Raw genomic sequence first — 22,715 nt, forward strand, 5'->3', positions numbered from 1 at the left:
TTCATCCTCTTATCATTTCTGAAGACCCAATGTCTCTATGAATTCCAGTTCTAAAATTATATGATTTGTATATTTAAAGTCAGAGGTCAGGGTCACTTGACCTTGATACTGATTTGTAGATCTCATCATACTTTCATAATTTCTAAAGATCCCATATCACTATCAGACCTGGTTCTTAAGTAATAACAATTTTATGTTCTAAGGTCAAGGTCACTGGAGTCATTTGACCTTGATGCTAGTTTTTAGATCTTATCTTATCATTTCTGAAGGTCCCATGTCTCTATCAATTCCAGTTCTACAATTATATGAGTTTGTATGTTCAAGGTCATTTAACCTTGATACCAGTTTGTAGGTCGTCATCTCCTTGCCATTTCTGAAGATTCCATGTCACTATTAGTCCCAGTTTTAAAGTTATACCACTTTTTATGTTCATGGTTAAGGTCACTGGAGTCACTTGACCTTGATTCTAATTCATAGGCCCTGTCATTCTCTATTCATTTCTGAGACCCCAGGACTTTATCATATCTGTCAAGTTACATCTGTTGAATTTTAGAATTGAATATTTTCCACATAGAGTTTTATGTTAAACCCACCCCCATTTGATCCCCCCAAATATACCCTAACCCCCTTCAATCTGAAAACAAAAACATTACTGCACATCTAGATACATTGGCCTATCATATCCTTGAATATCTATTACTTTCATCAACTGGTTACGGAGAAAGGCGTCCAACAGTTTTAGGCGTGAGAAAGAAACGGAAGAATGATAAGAACCAAGCAAAAGCAATATAAGTCTCCAAACTTCGTTTGAGAGACATTGCGCACATCAACTCAATTATTCCTCTCATCAATTGAAATGAAGAGAGCAATAATTGATTTGATACCTGCATCAATTATTACGTGCAATAATTGAATTGACGACTTCTTCAAATAATTTAAGATATCTTCAATTATTCAAGTTTGTGTTAATTTGGCACTCCATAGGACACTATATCAAATTAATCAAAAAACATCAAAAATACTATATCATTTGTGTAAAATATTTTTAAAAGCATGAAAAAGTGCAGTATATGATAATCAGAATATTACATGCCAAAACCCATATCATATGTCCCATCAGCCCTCGGGGCCCCATATCAACCTTCGATATAGGGGCACTCGAGCTGTTGTAACACAATATGGATTTTAGCATGCAATATTCTCTACAATAAATAAGTTATCTCACAATAATATTTTAACTAATTTATTCCATACCATGTACATGTATCAAACTATGTAACAACGTTAACAAAACAACAGACTGACCGAGTCTTTGCCAAATCTGAGATTTCTATGTTTAGATTTTAACATTAACATAATGTGACATTATTCTACTTCATGCTTATATATTCACCAATCTAGTCGGTAATAAACCTAGGCTGTTTTAATCTCTCCAGTGCAATGATCCTTCAACCTCAATCTAATTAAAAATAGCTGTTTTGAACCCGCTACCACTTCTCAAAGTTTGAGAAGCGGTAGCCGATTCAATTAGATTGCTTCGATCTAAAATAGGAAGAGGTCAATAAGCCACAACACTCACCTGAATAGTACACTTTGCTTACAAAGAAAAATTTGATGATAAGCACAAAATGTGCATGTATTTTTTTTAAATTATGGAACATAGAAGGCAAGGTTAAATCTCTCTTCAAAGACATGCTGAGAGGAAGTGTGGGAAGTTTACCAAAGGGTTTTCAAGTTTACCATCGCAGTGTTGTTGGGACATCAAAATGTTCAGTGAATGAGGAAATCCAAGAATAGATTTTGCAACAGAAAGATGTATCAGACAGTGAAATGTGAAGAGATTGTACTTGTACCCAAGTAAAGAAGAGGAATCCATGAATGCTTTATACAGTTCAAGAAGTTAATTTCTGTCAAACAGTTTAATGATGCATTTGTATTAATTAAATTTCATAACATTCAACATGCTTTTATATATAGCCAGACTTTTTTTATTTATTTATTTTTTAATTTAAAACTACAACACCAAGTTTAATTTAGTTTCATTTCTTTCATATAAATTGTATTATGTTTGAAGTTTAGAAATATTTTCCAGAAGAAATGTTCAGATTACTTTTTTTATCAAATAAGAAAATCATCTGAATATTTCAATACACAGATGTTTAATATCTGTATCAATTTGACCAAATTGTTTGCAAGTCCAGAGCTCTGGACCCCTTTTTACAAAGGAACTTACAACTAAGACTAAAAATATTACATTATTCTAAAAACTCGTCAACTTTATTAATTTTGTGAGATTATATTCAAATCAAATTACATAACTAAATCTTATTCCCATTAAAATCACAATTTAAAGAAAGAAATTGCAAAAGAAGATTTTGATGTTAATCATAAGTGCTTTTGTAAAAAAGGGCCTTGTATTTTTTCCAGATGAAATTTTTTCCTAAGAACTTCACTCTGGTCACATTTCCATATTTTTCTTCATTTCCTTATTTTCTAAAGTTTACCCATTTTCTCCCATATTTTTTCTGCATTCAAAATATGGAAAAAATATACAGAAATCTGGAGGTCTGAGGTGAGGGTTGGTTTAGTGGTCTTGGGAAGATTTTTTAAACGCCCCACCTTTATTTTCACTACTCCTAATTACCGGTGTCTTTCCTTGGAAAAGGACATGTCCCTTCACTTTAGAAAACTTGAATTTCCTTCAATGGATATTTTGTACCAAAGGTTGAAAATGGTTATATCGTCCAGAAGAAGTAAAACATATAAGAAGTTTATAAAGAAAACAACCAACTTTGACAAATTTTGATCAGAAAAGCTCACTTGAGCCAATGTATTTAAAGAAGAAACTAGTTAAATTAAATATATATAAGGAATATTTGCCTAGGATATTTGTAATATGGGAGATATAAAAACATACACTAAAGAATATGTTTGAGGAATGGATGATGTCATTGCTAAAACAGGAAGAGATACCATTGTTCTGTTTGTTTAAATGAAGCAAAAATATTGAAATACAAAACAGTACAACAAATGTAGTCTTTTTCATCTGCCTCATCAATGGGCTACATTCATACATGGTAACATGGAAAAAAAATAATATGAACACAAAATGCGGTAATTGTTGACTAAACATTCAGACCAAATCTGAAAAATGTATTTGGTCTTTGGTGGGAGGTAGAAGACAATAATGAAGTCAACATTTAGAATATCAAAGTAAAAATAATGCCCTATATCCCTGTGTGTGTGTATTTTCTTTAAAACAATGTCATTTTCATACTTATCTATACCATATTCAGTGACACTTAAAACGAATACATATGTCATATATGAAGTGTTCAGTGATACTTACAATAAATACATGTGATATATGACATTGATTATTAATGTACATGTATACCAAAAACATTTCCTCACATTTGAGTCAAGTGATAGTATGACTCCTTTCTCAAAAACCACCATGCTGTACATCATCAATAAATAATATCCTGCAAATAAGGTGAGCTAAAAATATTTTGTACAATCCTACATCCATATGTAACTATTTTCTCAGTAAATCACAGATGGAGCATGATATTTTAAAAAAAATTTGATAATCAAGCAATCAACAATAATTTGTTTTGTACACAAAAACAGCAATAATACCAGGAAATGAATGTGTAAGAAATTGATGCATTTAACATTTAAAAAGCGTCACTATTAATTTGGACACAATAAAAGAAAATAGAAGTAATAATGTATAAAACACTTATGTTTTCACAATTTTTACAGCAATTCTAAGTATGTACTCGTCACCTTAAAGGTTTAAAGAATTGGATTTTGTATATGAATTTTTCATTCATATATTTCTTCATTTTTAAAAGATTCTGTACATGCAGTATTTTAAAGATGGAAATTTCATACATGTTTATAAAGCAAGAGAGAAATTTGAATTAGGCCTAAAAGAGAAATATGCAAGGCTAACTGTCAGCAAACTTGCACTCTACTTGTATGACAGCAAACCAAGTGGTAATTTAAACAATCACTAGGAACCTTTGCATGCTATCCTAGTCTTGTACCTTCTTTTCTAACTATGTTTCACTGCATTTTGTGTTAGTGTAATATTTACTGTTTACAGCTCCATTATATCCAATTATGTTTTCAAGAAAGAAAATACCCTGCATGCATCCCAAGGTGCACCCATCCTGTAACTCAACATAGAATGTACATTACTGATTCATAATATCATTGAAACACCTGTTAATGTCAAAAGCTTAGAGTAAGGAGAACATAGCAGCTAGCAGTCTAACACTACATGTGTGTTGCTTACTCTATGATGTCTGCAGGTTATCTGTCATCTGTGGTAGAGAAGATATCATAAGTTAAAAGATAGAAATATTTTGAAATATTAAGAAATATAATTTCCATTGAATGTTAGTCAGAAATCATATGACAAGTGCCACCACCGTTACAAAATATATCTGTTCGGAGCTCATTATGTACCCGGAAGTCCATTATTCCTAGCACTTTATAAAACAGTATCTAATCAACCAAAAATTGTGAAAGAGACATTCCTTGAAATGTGAAATTATGTACCCTTAAGTCCATTGTTCATAGCACTTTATAAAACAGTATCTGATCAACCAAAAACTGTCAAAGAGACATTCCTTGAAATGTGATATGGTGCTGCAGTTCATAGCTATGATGCTGTATATCAAGTATCATGATAGTTATCCTCAAAATTCAAAACTCAACATGCTATGTACTTTCTTTTTTTTCAATTTCTCCCAGAAATTCACCAATGTCCCGTTACTTCCATGTGAAAACCCACTTATGTACATCTTGAAAAACCATACAAACATCAAGTGAAATGTTAATAGGGTCTTATATCAAAAACTATAAAAGGAATTGGACAATTAAATCATGTATCCTCCATCTGCGATGCAATATAGAAATTTTTTTTTAAAAACTGACTAACTTCAACAATCTGCTATTTCCATGAAAACTGATAAAATCAAAGTCCATGTAAAGTGCATATTTTCACTACCCATACAAACACTGTATGAAATGATTAAGGTCCTAACTTGAAAACTGTGATGGGTTAGACGGGCAAACCATGCACCCTCTATATCATAATGTAGAAATTTTCAGCAACCTGTATGAAAATTAAGAAAATCTAAATCCAAACAAAACACACACTCTCAATACCTTCAAAACAATATGTGAAATGATAAGGACCTACCTTGAAAACAGAGAGGAGTTAGATGAAAAAATCCTATATACATGTACCATGTGTCTAACTTCATAAAAAGGGACATAGTTTTTGTAAAACCAATACAAAATTTATCATGATCTGCAGTTTTCACAAAACAGCAAGTTTTAATTCAACCTGTGAAAGCAGTCATTTGCAATAAAACAATATTAGAAACAAAACATACACAACCTAAACATTACTACAACAATACAAGATTTTCTGCCACAGATATTGTATATGCACTGAGTACAATACAATAAGCAATCTACTTTGAATTTAGATCTTTTGACCCACTCCTTCAGCTCACCACTTTTGGGTTTTTGTGTAGCAATCTAGTATTAAGCAGATCAAACAATCTTTTCTGAATAGATTGACATACATAATATGTAAAAATTCATACTTTATAGTATTTATACAAACATATCACTTCTTCATCACATTGTTTCACAATATAAGTATTTAGTATTACATCACAAGACATGTCATAAAAAGCATCTAATGCTGTACAAATCTGTCTAATTTCACATTATCAGTATAACATGGATCACTTGATTGTGCTAATCATATATAATAAATTGAATCTCATACTGTAAAAATCTGTCATATGATTGTGTCAAACAATGTATAAAATATTGAACAAATCTGTCTAATTTGAGATCAGAATAATTTGGCAAAGGCACACCATTACATATTACGAATATTTGAGAATTTTCCGAGATACTTGTAACTGATTAATGATAAACAACGTAGAAAAGATTAGTCTGTAGTAGACACCATGGTTTGGTATCATTGAGAGGAACATGGTGTACTGAGTTCAGAGCTGAGTCTGGAGTTCTGGCTGTTTGTCTGTCTTATTTACCTCTGCATTCTGTGACATGTAGATCTCCTCTTTCCTTTTGAAGGCAAATCTGGCAAAAATCATCAGGAGTAGCATCTCTAAAACCAACAGGAAATAGTTGGACCCTGAAAATGATAGGCAAAATGTAATAAAACCAATAAAAAAGTTTTGAAATTGCAAAGCCAGAATTGATGATATGAACAAGTAATTCCTGGATGAGACTTATTGAACACTGCCGAGGACCATTGTTAAGCATTTTCAAATTTTGGAAGAGGACTTGTTTATTAGTTCTGTGCACCCAGTATTTATGCTACTGGTTATATTTTCAGGAGTAAAGAGGAATTTTAAAAATTTTCCTAGTTTTTGATTTTTTGATTCACCCCCATGGACCCAAAGAACACAATGATAACAAAATGAACATTTTTTTGTTCCCCTATCCCAAACAATGCTACAGAGCCATTTTTGGTGAAAATTGGCATGACCGTGCAAGTTTCTGATAAAATTTTATGCTAAACAAGAATAATTCATGGACTGTTCTAATATCAATTTACATGTATTTAGAAAATTTAATTTGTGGTTTTAAAACTTAGGTGCGATAATTTTGTCAATAATCATAACTTTGAAAGATATACATCTGATGACTCAGTATTGACCATAACACAATCAGGTAAAAATAACAAGTAAAATTGACCACATGGAGGCCTACATGGTACATGTCTTTGTTTAACTTACTGTATGCCCGCACAGTGGAGCTTAGGACCCTGACACACTCTGGAATGTTGTAACGAGCCAGAATCTGAAAAACAGAGCCTTGGATGTTGACCACTACAATGGTCAACTGAAGAGCAGCAAACTTCATCCCAATTTTGTAGTCCTGTAATCGATCTTTCAGGGTTCTAAAAGTGACCGTCATTGCCCACATGGACACCAGACTGGACACAGCACCAAACAGATTAATGTACATAGAGGCGGCTGTTGGGCTCATCTACAAACCAGTAGAATATGATAGTAGTGTAATTGTAAGAATATTTACATACAGTGAGAGAGTTTGTACTCATAATAGTGCAATGCCCATTCTTTAAGAAGCATGAATCTAATCTTCTGTGCAATATAATACTGGGTCTGGGTTATAAGACATTGATACAACAATGAGAGTTCTGCAAAGAAGGAAATGCCTTCAATGTGAATATGTTTCCATTTTCACCAAACCCGATATACTTACAGCAAAACATAGATCTTGACACATTTTCAACATTATGCTTGCATTTACACCATCATACACTAAACTCAAATTCACATAACTTACATCTTCTCCCAAGATGTAGCGTTCATCAGCCCAGAGAATCATGGCTATGACAGTGATGATCGGTCGTATAACAGCACCTTGCAGGGTCATCAGGTTCACTCTTTTTAGGTTGAGCCTACAGATGTTTTATAGTCATTAAGAAATCAATTATATATTTTTTGGTTTTCCAACCACAAAAAAAAATGTAAAAGATTAATTCCTTAATACATGTAGTACAGTGTATTTAAATAAATTAAATAAAATTCTGATTGCTTTTTCTCTGTATAAAGTTTGCTTCACACCAACCTATTGACAGTCTGCTTCCGTAAACCGGGGCAGCAGCAACAACAGCAGCAGGGAGGGGTTCTGAAGGACATGCTCTCCCCCTCCATCTCCTTACACACTGCCTTAAATCCCCCCATGTAGTCAACAACCAGCCTCACAAACATCAGAATACAAAGGGACATGTACCTACAGTAGAGTTCTGATTAACAAAACAGCCTCCTCCACTCTACCACATGTTAAATGTATTATATTTCTATATCAGAGGAGATCTAAGCTTAAATCAGCCAACAACATGCATTTCTTGTCAGTGGCTTTGCACTGATTTTGTCAACAGCCATGTTCCAACACCACACAACTTGAACAAAACATCCAATATCCACCTCGAGCATGTATAATCAGTCTCTAGCTACAATAAGGATAATGACAAATTCACACACCATTTAAATATTTAAGGCACAACATCCCTCTGATATAGAAAAAATATTTTTATTACAAATAATCATACTTGAAATTTAAGGTGGCTCACTACACCTTGAAAGAGTTTATGAAATCAGCACAAAATGACTTAATCATGAAATAAATCATGATATGGAATAAGTATATATGTCAAAAAGGAAAACATATGTAATTTTGGAGGGAAAAAACATAATTTTAAAAAGTTTATTTGAATCAATAAATAACACAAAAGACACTGGCGGATTTGAACTCCGGATCTGTCGTTAAGTAACCCGATACCTTATCCACTGAACTATCGATACACATTTGAATCGCCATCAAATAAGTCTTGATGTAGTGAGCTACCTTAATTGTAATCTGAATATCTTTTGTAAAAAAAAGAACATTATTTAATTTGTATTCCTTAAAAAATACTGGTAAACTTACAATTTTTGAACATATCCATCACTTGTCAATCTAATTCTAGCAGTATTTGAGTATCATATAATCACTTACTCTCAAAGAGTGTCATTTTATTTAAGAAAAAATTATCAACTGTTTTGTGGGTATGGTATATGGGTATGTGGTATGTATACGTATGTGGTTTGTATATTGGTGTGTTGGTATATTGGTATGAGGTACAGTGTGTGTAAATTTGATTGGGGTATCAGCATTTTGGGTACATTGGTATGTGGGTACATTGGTATATGATATTGGTATGGTACATTGGTATGGTGGGTATGTGCATATGGCATATGGTATTTATATTGGTGTTAGGGTACACTGGTATATAATATTGGTAATTTGTTACATATATTGGTATGGTGGATATGTGAGTATTGGTATATTGTATGTATATATATTGGTGTGAGGGTACATTGGTATGGTGGGTATGTGGGTACTGGTATGTGGTAAGTATATTAGTATGTAGGTACATTGGTATAGTGGTAATGTGGGTATTGGTATTTGGTATGTATATTGGTATGTATACTGGTATGGTGAGCATGTGAGTACTGATGTGTGGTACACCGTACATGTATCTACATAGGTATAGTGGGTATAGGAATAGGGTACATATATGGGTATGTGAGTATTGGTTTGTGGATATATATTGGTATGTGGGTATATGAGGGCATGTTTATACATGTACCACACAAAAAAGAGAACACCATGAAAAATAGCAATTCTATAGACAATAGTTGCAGAACTGTAGCTCTCTGGGAAAATTGGGGATATACCAATATTTCAAAGAAAGCTACAGTTCTGCAGCGAATTCCACAGTTGATACAATTTATTCATGCAGTCTTCAGCAATGCAAGCATAATATTATGATATCTAAACAATCCAATCCTGGAAGAGAGAGCTAAAATAAGCAAAGCTTGCTTCAATTCACTTTTTATGAAAAGTGTAAATAACTTTGTTTTAAATATAGAGACCACTTAACTTTGTTTTATATAGAGACCACTATTTCCTCTGCACAATTTGTTCTATTTAAGATTAATACACTAATTCTAAAAAATCACCAGTCTCCATTTGATTCACTTACATAGCAATCATAAGTTCTGCGATCATTGTTGTACGTGGTAGTACAAGTGACAGCATACAAGCACACGAGACCAACTGAAAAGCCAACACAACAAAATGACAACGTATCTTACTCAAATCACTGCACACATGTTAATTCAAACTTAAAAGAAGACTGTTGTTTTCTCTTGGACTTGTACACATACATTTCATGCAAAGCCATAATCATTAATAACAATGGGTATTGGTAATTTTCATTAATATTGGTACATTGTAATTCTTTACTGTCAGAGAGAAAACAATGCTTTGCTGAAATTAACATGATGATTACCCGGAATATTCAGTGATGATGACCGCGATGACTGTTATCTCAAAAATATTGCAAATTCTTATTCTTTGTTTAGAATTCATTATTGCTGCAAAAATATTCAGTGAAACTCACTGCAAAGTAAAAGATGGCGGTTTGGACAAAATTTTTGCTGCATATTATACACACGAAGTGCATTTCCCCACAAATTTTCTGGCCCAAAATGGGGGGAGGGGTTGCACATTAAACACAATTGTGTATTATATTTGGCAAAATACGGTATATACAAAATATGAAACTACAGAGGAAATTGCCTGAGTTGACTTTTCTTAAAAGTTGGTCAAAATCCAAAGTCACCATTACAATTCAAAACTTTTAGTACCAAAAGAAAGGTCTTGTCACAAGGAATGAACTCATGAAATATGAAAAATGTATTACACACCATTCAAAAGTTATGAGTAAGGTTGAAGTTTTGGTAAAAGTTTTGAAATTCAGGTCAAACTCCAAGGCCACATGGTCAAACTTGGCATCATATAAAATTTCTTCCCATAAGGAATCTATATATTATATATGAAAGCCCTACCTTAAATAGTTTAGGAGATATTGCCTAGGTTAGGTTTTCTTAAAAGTAGGTCAAACTCAAAGGTCATAAGGTTAAAAACTTTGATACCAAAAGTCCTATCACTCACCATTCAAAACTTATGAGCAAGGTTCAAGTTTCAGACAGACAGGACAAAAACAATATGCCTCCACCCCCCCGACACAACTTAGGAACATTTGTATTTTGATATGATTTAGTGTGGTCCTGCTAATCTTGAAAAGAATTTGTTTTAATTTCCAGTATATTCCCATATCAGAATTTGATCTACTAGGGACCCACCCTACATGAATTGAAGAAATTTAAATCAATTTGCAATACCTGAAGATACTTGTGCAATAAGAAGGGAAAAAATGCAACGGACCAGACCAGGATTTGAACCCAGGCCCCCTGAATCTCCAGTCAGGTGCTCTACCAACTGAGCTATCTGGCCACCGGCAATCAAACCCGGCTGATCGCAACATTCCTCTTTCCTTAAATGTCTTCACACCTGAAGATCTTTATCCCCTGGCAGGCATTTTCACCTGTCAGTTCCAGGGGCTGGTTTACTGCACCAAGTGCAACAAGAAGGGAGAAAATGCAATGTACCAGACCGGGATTCGAACACGAGCCCCCTGAATCTTCAGTCAGGTGCTCTACCAACTGAGCTATCTGGCCACTGGCGATCAAACCCAACTGACTGCTACACTTATCTGACTTATCATGGCACTGCTGTTATTGAGAAGATTCTTAAAGATGTTTCCTTCTATTTTTCAATAAAAAACTTTGATCCCATATTCTGGCCCAATATCCTATCCCCAGGGATCATGATTTGAACAAACTTCAATCTACACTACCTGGGAATGCTTGCATATTAATATGACTAATCATATGGTCCTGCTGCTATTGAAATTTAAAAAGTTCCTATATATACCCATGTAAAACTGATTCCCTATTGTGGCATATTCCCATGTAAAACTTTGATCCCCTATTGTGGCCTCACCCTACCCCCAGGAACAAATTTTAATCTGCACTACCTGCAGATGCTTGCAAAATAATATGAGTAATCATGGCACCTGTTGTTCTTCAGATTTTTAAAGATTTATCCTATACATCCCCATTTTAAACAATGATCCCCTATTGTGGTCACACCCTACCCCTGGGGGTCATGATTTGAATAACAACTGTAGATCGTAGGTTAGAGTCCAGCAGGGGTGAATTTTTTCCAATTGCTTTCTACTAAAACTGCATTTTTTGACTAAATAAAGTTGATTTGAAAGTTTTCAGTTTCAAAATATATATACTCCACTTTTCATCCATACCAAATTTCTCTGGTGAAGCATTCTTCCTTAAGCACTGCATAGAAAATCATTGCAGTACGTGCCATGGATACCATAGAAGAAGTGGTGTTCACAAAAATTGTGGTCAGACAGACAGGGAGACGGGGTGAAAATTACAGGGCACCCACATCTCTGATGCAGGGCTCAAAACATTATGTCACGGTCAAAATGTTATCAAATCTGGTACTGTTGGAGAGGTCTCAAGTCTTTCCAAAATATCAAAGGCTTCTAACTAATAGTTCGAAAGTCATAAACAATAATAAAGGTCAAGGTCAAGGTCAAAGGGTAAAATTTGTTTAACAATTGGAATGGTTTCGTTACAAAGATAATATCAATACATATGAAGGCCTTGTTTTTATAAGCAATGTTTAAGCTTTTTGGCACAGATGAACAAACAGGGCAAGATTTATATGCCTTAAAATCGATGATTCCTAGGACAGGACAACATGCAATATCATACTAGCTGTTGCATGCATTGAACTTAATCTACATTCCTCAAAAAATATATAAATGATTTTATCATAAAGCTGCAAGCTCAAATTCAAAATTTCAATTCATTTAGAGAGATAGATCTAGCAACTTTTGAAATAATAAATTCCACATATCTTAAATTTATATATGATATTTGATAATGACCAAGTAGGAGGAATTTGTTAAAGAAAAAATTCAGAGGCTGAGATAATTTGCTGGAAAATAAAACCAGAGCAAATTTAAGGGTAAGGTCTATATTTTCAAACTTTATATTGAAACTGAGGAGGTTATTCTTCAACGAAAAGGTAATCATTTATTTTCTATCATGTTCTTCTGGAAATTTAACATATAGAACACTGAGTACGCAACCCAAGAACGGGTTCGAGGTGCAAGAACTCACAACACCTCTGTAGGTAGTGTGATCGAAGAACAAAGAACATGGTCGTGCGCACGTTCTCGCTGTTTGTGACTCTAACAACGGAGCATGAGTTTAACAGGAACAGCGATTTCGAACGCACTCGTAGTCAATGCATATGACATCAAGGTATAAAATCTCCCATAAAACCCTTCACTCATCATGAATTTAAAGCATATATATAAATGCAAGAAGCAAAAGAACAGACTGAATATTCTGTAACTATATAGTTCTGTGAGAGTAAGCAACTTCTTACTGGGTAGAGTCCCACCATTATGAGGACTTTGTGTTTGTTGATTTTGATTCCCTGTAGATGACCATGACCATGAATGAACTTGAATGTCTCAAAGTACAGGACTACCGTTGTTAGACACATCACAGCTGCTGTAATAGTTAAACCTAAGATCGCAGGTTGTTTCTCCAGTTCTGCAAATATAATATCAAACAGTCAAAATTTTAAACAACCAACTATTGTATACTTCCTTTTAACAATCACCTTGATTTAGAGCAAGATATATATATATATATATATATATATATATATATATATATAGTTTATATCACTTGGTCTACAGTAAAACACGGTTATAGCGAACCTCCAGAGGCTGCGAAAACCAGTTCATTATAACCAAACTTCCATATATCCAATACAATTTTCGTTATTTATTATTATTAGCATTATTTTTCTTTCATAGGGGAATAAATAGAGGATCTAATCAATTTTTTGTAGTTGGATATGGAATTTATTTCTTGAGTAAGACAGGATCTTTTTTAATATTTCCACGAGTGCGAAGCATGAGTGTAATTTTTTTTTTTTTAATCCTGTCTTCAGAGTGAAATAAATTTCATATTCAACAACAAAGCATTAAATTTTCAGTTTATTACATTTTCTTTGGTTTTAAAACATGTTTATTTCAGATCTTAAAGGATGTATAGTAATGCACAACATAACGCCACAATCAATTGTTAATTTTACTGCAGTGAAAATTGTAGTGAAAATAACATGTTCAACTGTAGTGAAAATATCATTTTTATTCAATGGATGAATCACAGTATTTCACATTTGAAAATGTAATAAATGTTACTTCACAATAAGCGTGAATTTGTTATAAGCGTGCTTTACTGTATACAGAATGGCCTCACAAAAACAATTAAATTTCAAAAAATTGATTGACATGCTATTTATTTAGTTTCAATTTAGTATCATTAGCATTAAAGAATATATCATTTAAGAGTTTTACACATATAAACTATATAATACTAAGTTTTGGCCCCACCCTGGGGTCAGAACCTCTACCCCAGGGACAAATAAATTTACAATTTTTGTAGAGCGTAGAGGCCTACTTACTCTACATCACTATAAGCATTTAGTTTCTCTTACACATGTGCAGTTGTAAAGAAGATTTTTTAAAATTGGTCAATTTTTGCCCCATCCCTAAGGCCCCAGGAGTGCAGGAGTCCTGAAATTTACTAAATATGCCCCCCTTATCCCAAAAATGCTTCATAACAAAATTCAAAGGAATTGGAATGGTACTTATCAAGAAGAAGTTAAAAATGTTCAATTGTTAAAGCAGATGACAACCAATGGCAATAAGTCACCTGAGTTTACTCCGGTGACCTAAAATCATGAAGCACCATATATATAATGAAATAATTGCAGCTCTAATTATTTCCAATTGATTCAATGCTCTCTTGATGAATTATTGTGGGCAGTAATTTTTTATAACATACTCTATTGTTTAATATATGATTTTACCATCACTTGTACATGTACTTGTCAGATTATCAACAGTGGAGCACTACTTCACAAAATCAAGCAAAATTCTCAACAATCTCTAGGACTGTTCAGTTTATATAAATTTTCTTTTTATTGTTGAAATAGGTCAAAATCTGCAATTCCTAAAAGGAAACGTTATATAAATATTTGAGCATCCCCATCCTAAAAAGCACAGCCACCTTCAAACAAGAAAAATATAGTCATGACATAGTCTATCTCAATTAACATTTATCAAATAAAAAATTTAACTGCCCCTAGCATTTTTCAGGTATGCATGTCATTGTAAACCATCTTTCAATACAACCACACATAAAAATTATTTTACATCCAGGACTTTGCCCCAAGGCCCCTTATGAATGTTAATCTTAGTTCACTTTACTCACATATTTTCCATGGCTTCCTTACCTTTGATACTCTGACAAAAGCATTCATTCATAGCTAGGTTCAATAATCTGTTCAAATTGTAGATTTTCTCTTTACATATTTAGCAATTATTTTTACACACATGTCTGTGATGTGCCCCACCCATCCACTCATCCCCTTCCTATACCAATAATGCAAACTGAAGTACTGACAAACACCCTGAAAAAATCATCCCCCATCTGTAAAAATAAATCTTGCTATACATTTATTGGTTGAATAAGCTCCATACAATACATAAAAATAAATAGCTCTGTACATAGAATACATTTCTCATTAAGCAATTAAAGCATATTTCATCATGTTTATTACTATGTAATTGAACTTTCAATTAAATTAATAATATTAATCATATATGTGAATGTTATAAAATATACCATAGTCATATGTCTAAAGTAGTAAAGAATGTTTCATTTTGATTTAAGTGAAGAAGAAAATAAGAAAAAGAATTTATTTATGAAATGTTGAGAGGATTCTAAAATAAGAAACTACAATGAACAAAAGTTGCAATGGATGTGCCACTAATTTAGGAAACAGCCATTCCATATTTAACCCAATGTGTGCAAATGATGATAACTATTGCAAAGACACTTCAAATTCAAGCATTCAACAATATAAAATTTACTGAAATACATACATTGTATATGTATTTAAGAACTGTTTTATAAAACATTTTTGTAAACAAAATACACAAAACGGTTTTAATAATGAAGAAAATCATAAATCTATTTCCAGAATTACGGAAGTATAGATACTTGACTGGTCATTGTCACCAAGACTCATGACTAGGTGTTCCAATCATCAATTATAATCGAAAATCAGTCAATTGTTAGCAAATTCATAGGCGTTCGATTATAAAAATTTCATTCCAATTAATCGGGTTTTTATATTCGGTTTTCTCGATTGCCCTAGTACCAAAAACATGAGTTATTGGATTAAATTTCTGATGTTTGAAAGCAAAGATTAAAAAAAAGTTTATTTCCTCTATGTACGTATGTGGATATTTACTTAATGAGATTTATTTTCTCGAGTCATTAAACAACCGACCGCTATGAAATGATATAAATAATCACAATTTATGCATACATCTCCAGATACGTACATACAGTGTTCAACATATATCCCCCTCCCCCTCACTTCTACTCTCTATGTCTAGTTAGAATGCTTTGATTGAGCTCTGTCCTCGCATGTTAGGTGCTAACTTTGGGATATTTTTTTGTCCTGTTTTGGATATAGATACTAATGCCAATACTTTTTGCTTCGCCCTCAAACACTGCCACGCCGTAAGACATATTATCATATACAATGTGGTTTGTTTCTTTGTTGTTTTTTTTTCTGGTTCAACACATTTATTCAATTCTTTTAGTCAGGATTTTTACAACTCCATGCCCCTACATCCCGACGTTATGGGTCATTGCTCGTCTCAACGGTCACACCGTACACATATTATCAGAAATGAGTCGTCTTTAGCCATCACTAATTTGTATACAAGAGTTGCTCAAGTGACACATAATTTTCATAACTTCTTTTTCTGAAGAATTCAAATTTTCTAGTTCCGATATCCCGTATTAATATTGATAACTAAGTGCTTGTGTATATTGAAAGTTGCCCAAGTTAACACAGAAAACGTGATATCGTTGGGTATGCTAAATATTAAAACCACGACAGAATCGGAGACGAAATAATGGTTCCGATATTCCGTATTCAGATGAGCATTATGGCCTATGGGCCTCTTGTTAAACTTACCCGAAAACAGAACAGACGACACGGGAAAATCCTTTACTGTCTGGGTACAGTCAATTTCTTTACTCTCGTTATTCATGGCGTAGAGTTTTGCGTAGGTCTGCAAAATTTATACATAAATCAATCTTGCGCTTACCTGACTTTCTGTAACTTTTTGCAACTTTAACAATTTTTAGACAAGAAGTTCAAGAACACGCAACAGATAGGTGTATATCATAAGACGTAAGCAAACGTCATCTCAATTTCAGATCCTGCAAATAATGTAACAAAAGTACAGTTAGAAGTACATTATTACATACCTTTAGATATTTTTACTGCTTTGTCAATTAGGCCTAGTGTCCAGCCCTACTAAGTTATAATCTGGTTCTGTTGTCACAAAAAAAATATAACTTCTAGAGAACCAGTTTAAAGTAGCTTGGGTAAACAATATGGCGGCCAGTGGAGGGGCGATGCGTTTTTGCTGTGGAATTTCCTTGGCTCTGTTGTTTTTTGTCCTTCTCCATTGTCAATTTATCTGTTCTTCAAATTCCACAATAGCAATAAAACAATCGATGCCCCTTACATCAGGTAAATGTCGGTCTGAAAGCTCCCTGGTGATACGTTCCTTTGTATCGACTTATTATTATCTTATTATCAATATCATATTATCTTATTCTTGTTTGCCCAAATACCTCAATATAGTCAATGAATTCAATCTCGGCGATAAATATGATAGGGAGAAGGTTTGTAACAATTATATAATGTGTGTACAGATCCAGTTACTCTAATCGCCCTAGATGATTTGGGATGTTATTGTTTGTATATTACGTACCACCGTAGGCCCTAAGTTGATTGGTACATAATAATGTAAATCAACTAATTGATTAAAAGGCTAAATTAAGTCGAGGTTTTATACCTGCTATTAGATAGGTCACTCTTATAAAGTCACTCTTATAACGACCTCAAGTTATTTAATCATGATATTGTCATGTTAATGAAAGAGGAAGATATCTTACATTCCAAAATGGAATAATTTGTAAGATAAAAAGGATAGACTGCAAACAAATTTAATTTTTTTTTATACTTCAATCTATAAATGCTCATACTGCAAGCACTAATGACCAACGCATACGAAATAATCCAAGCTAAATCTCAACCTTTAACAAGAAAATTTTTCGATGCCTATCCCAGAAGTCCCTTGTCAAAAATTGCTGAGATATCGCAAAGTCACACCTTGGACTATGATTGTGAACTTGCGTAGATTATCATCCTAATCTTGTGCTCTCCTAGCTCGAAAATTCTGTACACCATTAAGCGTAAAGTTTAACAAAGTGCAATGTTTATGAGAGGCATGCAGGGCAAGATTATATATGACATCATGTCTACCTTTTGACGTACATCATATTAAGACTGACAGTGGCGGATCTAAATACTAATGTTATTTTCATCGTAAGTCATGCTACCAGGATGATATACGTAAACATTTAGATAGAATGTATCGTTAAATGATAATGTCCTACAAGCCGTGAGGGCATGTCCTGAGACACAATTAGATCATTCTAACTAGTAAACATTAGGCTTATGTAATATAGCATCGATTACAAATTGTGTATAATCGACTGCAAACCACAAATCTGATTGAAATACTAAAGTCTCAAAAGGAATTGAATATTCTAACTTGTTAAACTATGTGAGGGAGCACAGGTACTGAATTTAATTAATGCCTCGTTCACACTGATGCGCATTAAATTTTACTTCGCATTAAATTTGATAAGTTCTTTCTCTCTTTTTAGATTGTGTAGATAACAATGGTGCAGCTGTTGGTCATGAAGCAACATGGCCTACCTCAACTGGTTCCTGTGATAAGAATAAATGTTTTCATGGAACACTAATGAAATTTATCATTACATACAGGTATTTTAATAGAGTATTTTCAGAGAGGTTATATTATGTATTGGTTCTTTGGTATGACATATCAAGATTGTGACATTTTCACAGGAAAATTTTTTTTCACATTTTCAGTTGTCCATCCCTGAAAACGGGAGAAAATCCGGACACAACCAATTGCCTTGAGACATCCAATTCGGGCCTTAGTTTCCCAGGGTGTTGTCCTACACTCATTTGTAACTCATCTGTGCCACTGACAACCCTGGCTCCAACAGGTGAAGAAACTTTGCAGTAAATGTTAAATCATGTCTATCTTAAGCTTAAATCATTTCATTGATTTTATTATTCTTTAATATTGATTCACCAGACATTGATATCAAAATAAAGAACAAGGTACGATTGTATGCATAAAAAGGCCCAAAAATTTTCTCTTTATGAAATGTGTCTGGAATTAACCTTATCCAGCGTTTTAAGAAAGTAAAATATATGCCAGGTATACTATGTCAACAAATTCAGAATGATATTCCTAATTGGATAGCATTATGACGTCATGAATAAGACATTTCTCGCCTTTTTTTTCAAAATAAGCCTGAAAACTGTCAAATGTCATACAGATTATTGCTCAGGAAAAAATGTTCGCATTTGTTGAGCAAAATGAAAATGATATATATTGTGTATCATTTTAAGATGAAAAATATACTTGAATATGAATTTGCTCGACGCATGCACTGTATGTTTTCTGAAAGGAAAATCACCTGAATTTGTGAATATTTTCATTGAAAATGGCATTTTTGCAATTTTATGACATCTTCTAGCTATCGTCATATGACACAAATCATTTTGCTGATCAAACTGAGCGGATTTTGGGTTTGCTAATCCATTCCTCATTTGAATGCCAGAGTTTGAGCTCCAAGTGAAATCATCGATATTTTGGGCCAAATGACTTTAGAAACTGTACCTACTTCTTTCTCTCTGAGTAAAGCATGCTTGATGATATCCCATCAATAATTAACTGTAAATCAGTATGCTAAGTGAGACAGTGTATTTTTGTCTTGTATGCCACAGCTTGTTATGATCTGAGCTCCGACTTTGCCTGCAGTGTGTGGTCAAATATGACTGATGGGTGTCAGAGTGGTACAGATGGTTATGGGGACAGGATATACAACTACACAACTGTCTTCTGTAGGAAAACCTGCAGGTATGTCGCCTTCGTGTTGAAGGTTCTTTAGCTGTTTTTAAACAAACTTAATTAAAACTTGCTTATCATCTGTTATTCTGTATTTATGTTTTATGTATACAGTTATTTTAAGAAAACAAAATGCCCTTTTTATAAACCTCTAGGTGGAATAAAGTTAAATTCTTTATGACTACAATATAGAGATAATGTAAATTACTTCAAGTGTAAGATTTTTGTGTATAAAAAAGGTGGAATAGTACAGTCAAACCTCATTATCTCTAACTTGATGGGGCTGAGAGAAAACTGAAGATATCCCAGAGTTAAGAGATATTAAGATCAAAATACAGTGAAACTTCTATAAACCAGCCGGCTCTTGGACCGAAAACAATGGCTGGTTTGGAGGGGTGGCCGGTTAACCGAGAATTTACCATTTAGAGATATTTTATCTCAATATTCACAAAGTAGGTACTGTTCCCTTTCTTCTGATGATCTATGATCAATTATCGGCGGAGATCAAATTAGTCCGCTTGTACCTACAGGTAATTATACATGTGTAATTAACAAGAAATATTCTCACTGAAATCATCTAATTTCAAACTGAAAATCTATAACAGGATTCCGATACATAAAGAAAACACAGAAGCATATTGGAATTCCTCTTACCTATAAAAACTGTTTACATGCATGACTTATATCATTTTTGTTTTGACGTTTTTGAAAAGTAAATATGGGAATTTTAAGTCTATGGAAACCAAGAAAATTTAGTTATCTTTTAATAATTATCATTAACAGTCATGGGTTTGTTTTCTTTATAAACTACCGCTTATATCCATACGATAGAATGGTGCTACAATATGGCGTTTGATATACTGTATTCATTCAATATGTTCCTAACTGTTTTTTACATTTTGTACAGAATTTGGAAGGGTCACTTGGATTAGCTAAGTGTCTATTAATACCCTTGACAGGACAGGTAAACAATAGAAATTAAAGAGGCCACTTGTGTTTTTAACACCTCCAGTTGATAATTTCCCACCTGGCCAGTTGGTCAGTCAATTTACACACCTGGCCGATCTTGATCAACCTCTGCATGGCCAAAATTTTTATGTCTTCAAAAAGTGGCCGGTATGTTGGGATAAATTACACATGTTTGTTAACAAATATACTTTAAAAAGTGACCGATGTCCGGTTTTATGGGGTGGCCGGTTTTTTAAGACTTTCTTTGTAAGGAAATGTTAAGATTTCTGCCGGGACTTTGAAAACCAGTCGATACTCAGGGAGAACCGGTTTTTTGAGGGGCCGGTTTGGACAAGTTTCACTGTACATAAAGAAAATAGTGTGTTGGACTTCATATCCATGCTATTCAGGATATCGGTGTTTGAAATACCAAAATCCAACTGTAATTACAAATATGTATTTTGTAGCTCTGTAGGACATTATTTGAAGAAATGTTTTATGATATTTATTATAGAATTTATGAGGTGATCAATGTTTTTCTTTTCAGATTTTGTTAGAAGAGCTAGTATATCCATCAGGTGAATGCCATTGTATTCCATCCAAGATTTTTTGCAATTAGAACATACTTATTTACCTGATTTATAACTGTATATATTAGTATCATATCATATCTTGTTTTTTATGTAAAGAAGATTGCTCCTGCACCATTTCATATTTCAACTAGCTGCTATTGTGAACAGAAACAAGATACTTCAATCTAAAAATTTACTAATAGCATGCATATTTAATAAATCACTGAAATAGACATTGGCATGCAGTATACTGCATTTTTATCTTTGACTGAAAAGTGAAGTGATTTTAAGGAGTATTCAAGAATTGTAAAATTAAATCTTTAATGTTGATTTTACAGTGTTTTTATGCAAGTTTTTTTTTTGGGGGGGGGGGGTGTCTGTGATATTTCATGTGTCTTTATGATATTTTATGATTTTATAATGTTTTAGTTGATTTCTATGTACCCTACATTATTTGGGCTGGTCCCAGTATGCAGAATATGTGTATCTGTGTTACTAATAAATTCATGGTTTAATCTTGTGTATGTGTTCGACTATTTATATATAACTAATTTTATGTCACCTGAGTAAACTCAGGTGACCTATTGCAATTGGTTGTCGTCCTTTGTCTTGCGTTGTCCGTCGTGCGTTAACAATTGAATATTTTTAACTTCTTGATAACTACTATTCCAATTCTTTTCAAATTTGGTATGAATCATCTTTGGGACAAGGGGGACATAAATTGTAAATTTCAGGACTCCTGCACCCCTGGGGCCCTAGAAGTGGGGCAAAAACTGCCCAAAATTGACCAATTTTCAAAAATCTTCTCTAGAACCCCACATGTGTAAGAAAAACTAAATGCATAGTGATATAGAGAAGGAAGGCCTCTACCAAAATTGTAAATTTCATGACCCCCGGGATAGGTTTACAGTTTTAGGGGTCGAGATTGAAGGAAGCACACAAACTCTATATCCTTCTACCCGAAGTTAGCAACGATAGAATATCAGAAGTCATGTATGTGACACAGTATTCATGTGTGGATATAGAGGGGGTCCGGACCCCACCCCCCTAAGATTTGTCAAGAAGTGAAGTCCCCGAACCCCATCTCTGAAAAATCTCAAGGGGTGCGGGACCACATATGGTTTAATTGTTTCTTATGCTCTTATTTTTCTGCCTCGCTTTCGCTCGCCATCTTCATTAAAAAATCTTGCATAAGAGAATTAAGGACCCTCCTTTGTCACTTTATTATGTCTCCCCTTCAAAGGGGAGACATATTGTTTTTGTCATTTTTCTTCTTATTATTTTTCTTCTTCAACCAAATTTTGTCCAGGCCATAACTAGAGAACCCTTTGACTTTAAGACTTCAAACTAGGAACATAAGGAGATGGTATGGAGGAGGGGTGCCCACCCCAAAACTTTTGACCTTGACCCACTTATAAAGTCAAGGTCAATCTTTTACGTCAACATATAGTCCAGGCCAATAGCTGAGAACCTTTTGACATTACAATTTCAAACTT

General features: G+C 33.5%; 2 protein-coding genes and 1 non-coding gene across 5 annotated transcripts; 1 reads left to right on the forward strand and 2 right to left on the reverse strand.

The window, feature by feature from the left end:
* Positions 1-1,227: 1,227 nt before the first annotated feature.
* Positions 1,228-17,189, reverse strand: LOC125670588 (organic solute transporter subunit alpha-like). Its single transcript, XM_048905829.2, has 8 exons — positions 16,947-17,189; positions 16,651-16,747; positions 12,964-13,133; positions 9,620-9,693; positions 7,660-7,824; positions 7,375-7,489; positions 6,801-7,053; positions 1,228-6,193 (listed from the first exon to the last, which is right to left on the reverse strand). Exons 2-8 carry the CDS (start codon positions 16,724-16,726, stop codon positions 6,045-6,047), a joined length of 1,002 nt encoding a protein of 333 aa, XP_048761786.1. The 5' UTR covers positions 16,727-16,747; positions 16,947-17,189; the 3' UTR covers positions 1,228-6,044.
* Trnas-gga (transfer RNA serine (anticodon GGA)) lies at positions 10,863-10,935 on the reverse strand. Its single transcript has one exon. It is a non-coding gene; the product is annotated as a tRNA-Ser (tRNA).
* On the forward strand, positions 17,076-21,739 carry LOC125670589 (uncharacterized). 3 transcript variants are annotated; one of them, XM_048905832.2, is made up of 6 exons: positions 17,076-17,214; positions 18,420-18,540; positions 18,649-18,788; positions 19,579-19,711; positions 21,195-21,225; positions 21,337-21,739. In XM_048905832.2, the coding sequence occupies exons 1-5, from the start codon at positions 17,076-17,078 to the stop codon at positions 21,202-21,204; spliced, it is 543 nt and encodes a 180-aa protein (XP_048761789.2). In that variant the 3' UTR covers positions 21,205-21,225; positions 21,337-21,739. The 3 variants fall into 3 exon arrangements, with proteins under 3 accessions (XP_048761789.2, XP_048761788.2, XP_056017766.1); XM_048905831.2 differs by having other exon boundaries at positions 21,195-21,739; XM_056161791.1 differs by having other exon boundaries at positions 19,579-21,739.
* Positions 21,740-22,715: the final 976 nt, after the last annotated feature.

Source organism: Ostrea edulis, chromosome 4, assembly GCF_947568905.1.
Source record: "Ostrea edulis chromosome 4, xbOstEdul1.1, whole genome shotgun sequence".
Taxonomy (NCBI): domain Eukaryota; kingdom Metazoa; phylum Mollusca; class Bivalvia; order Ostreida; family Ostreidae; genus Ostrea; species Ostrea edulis.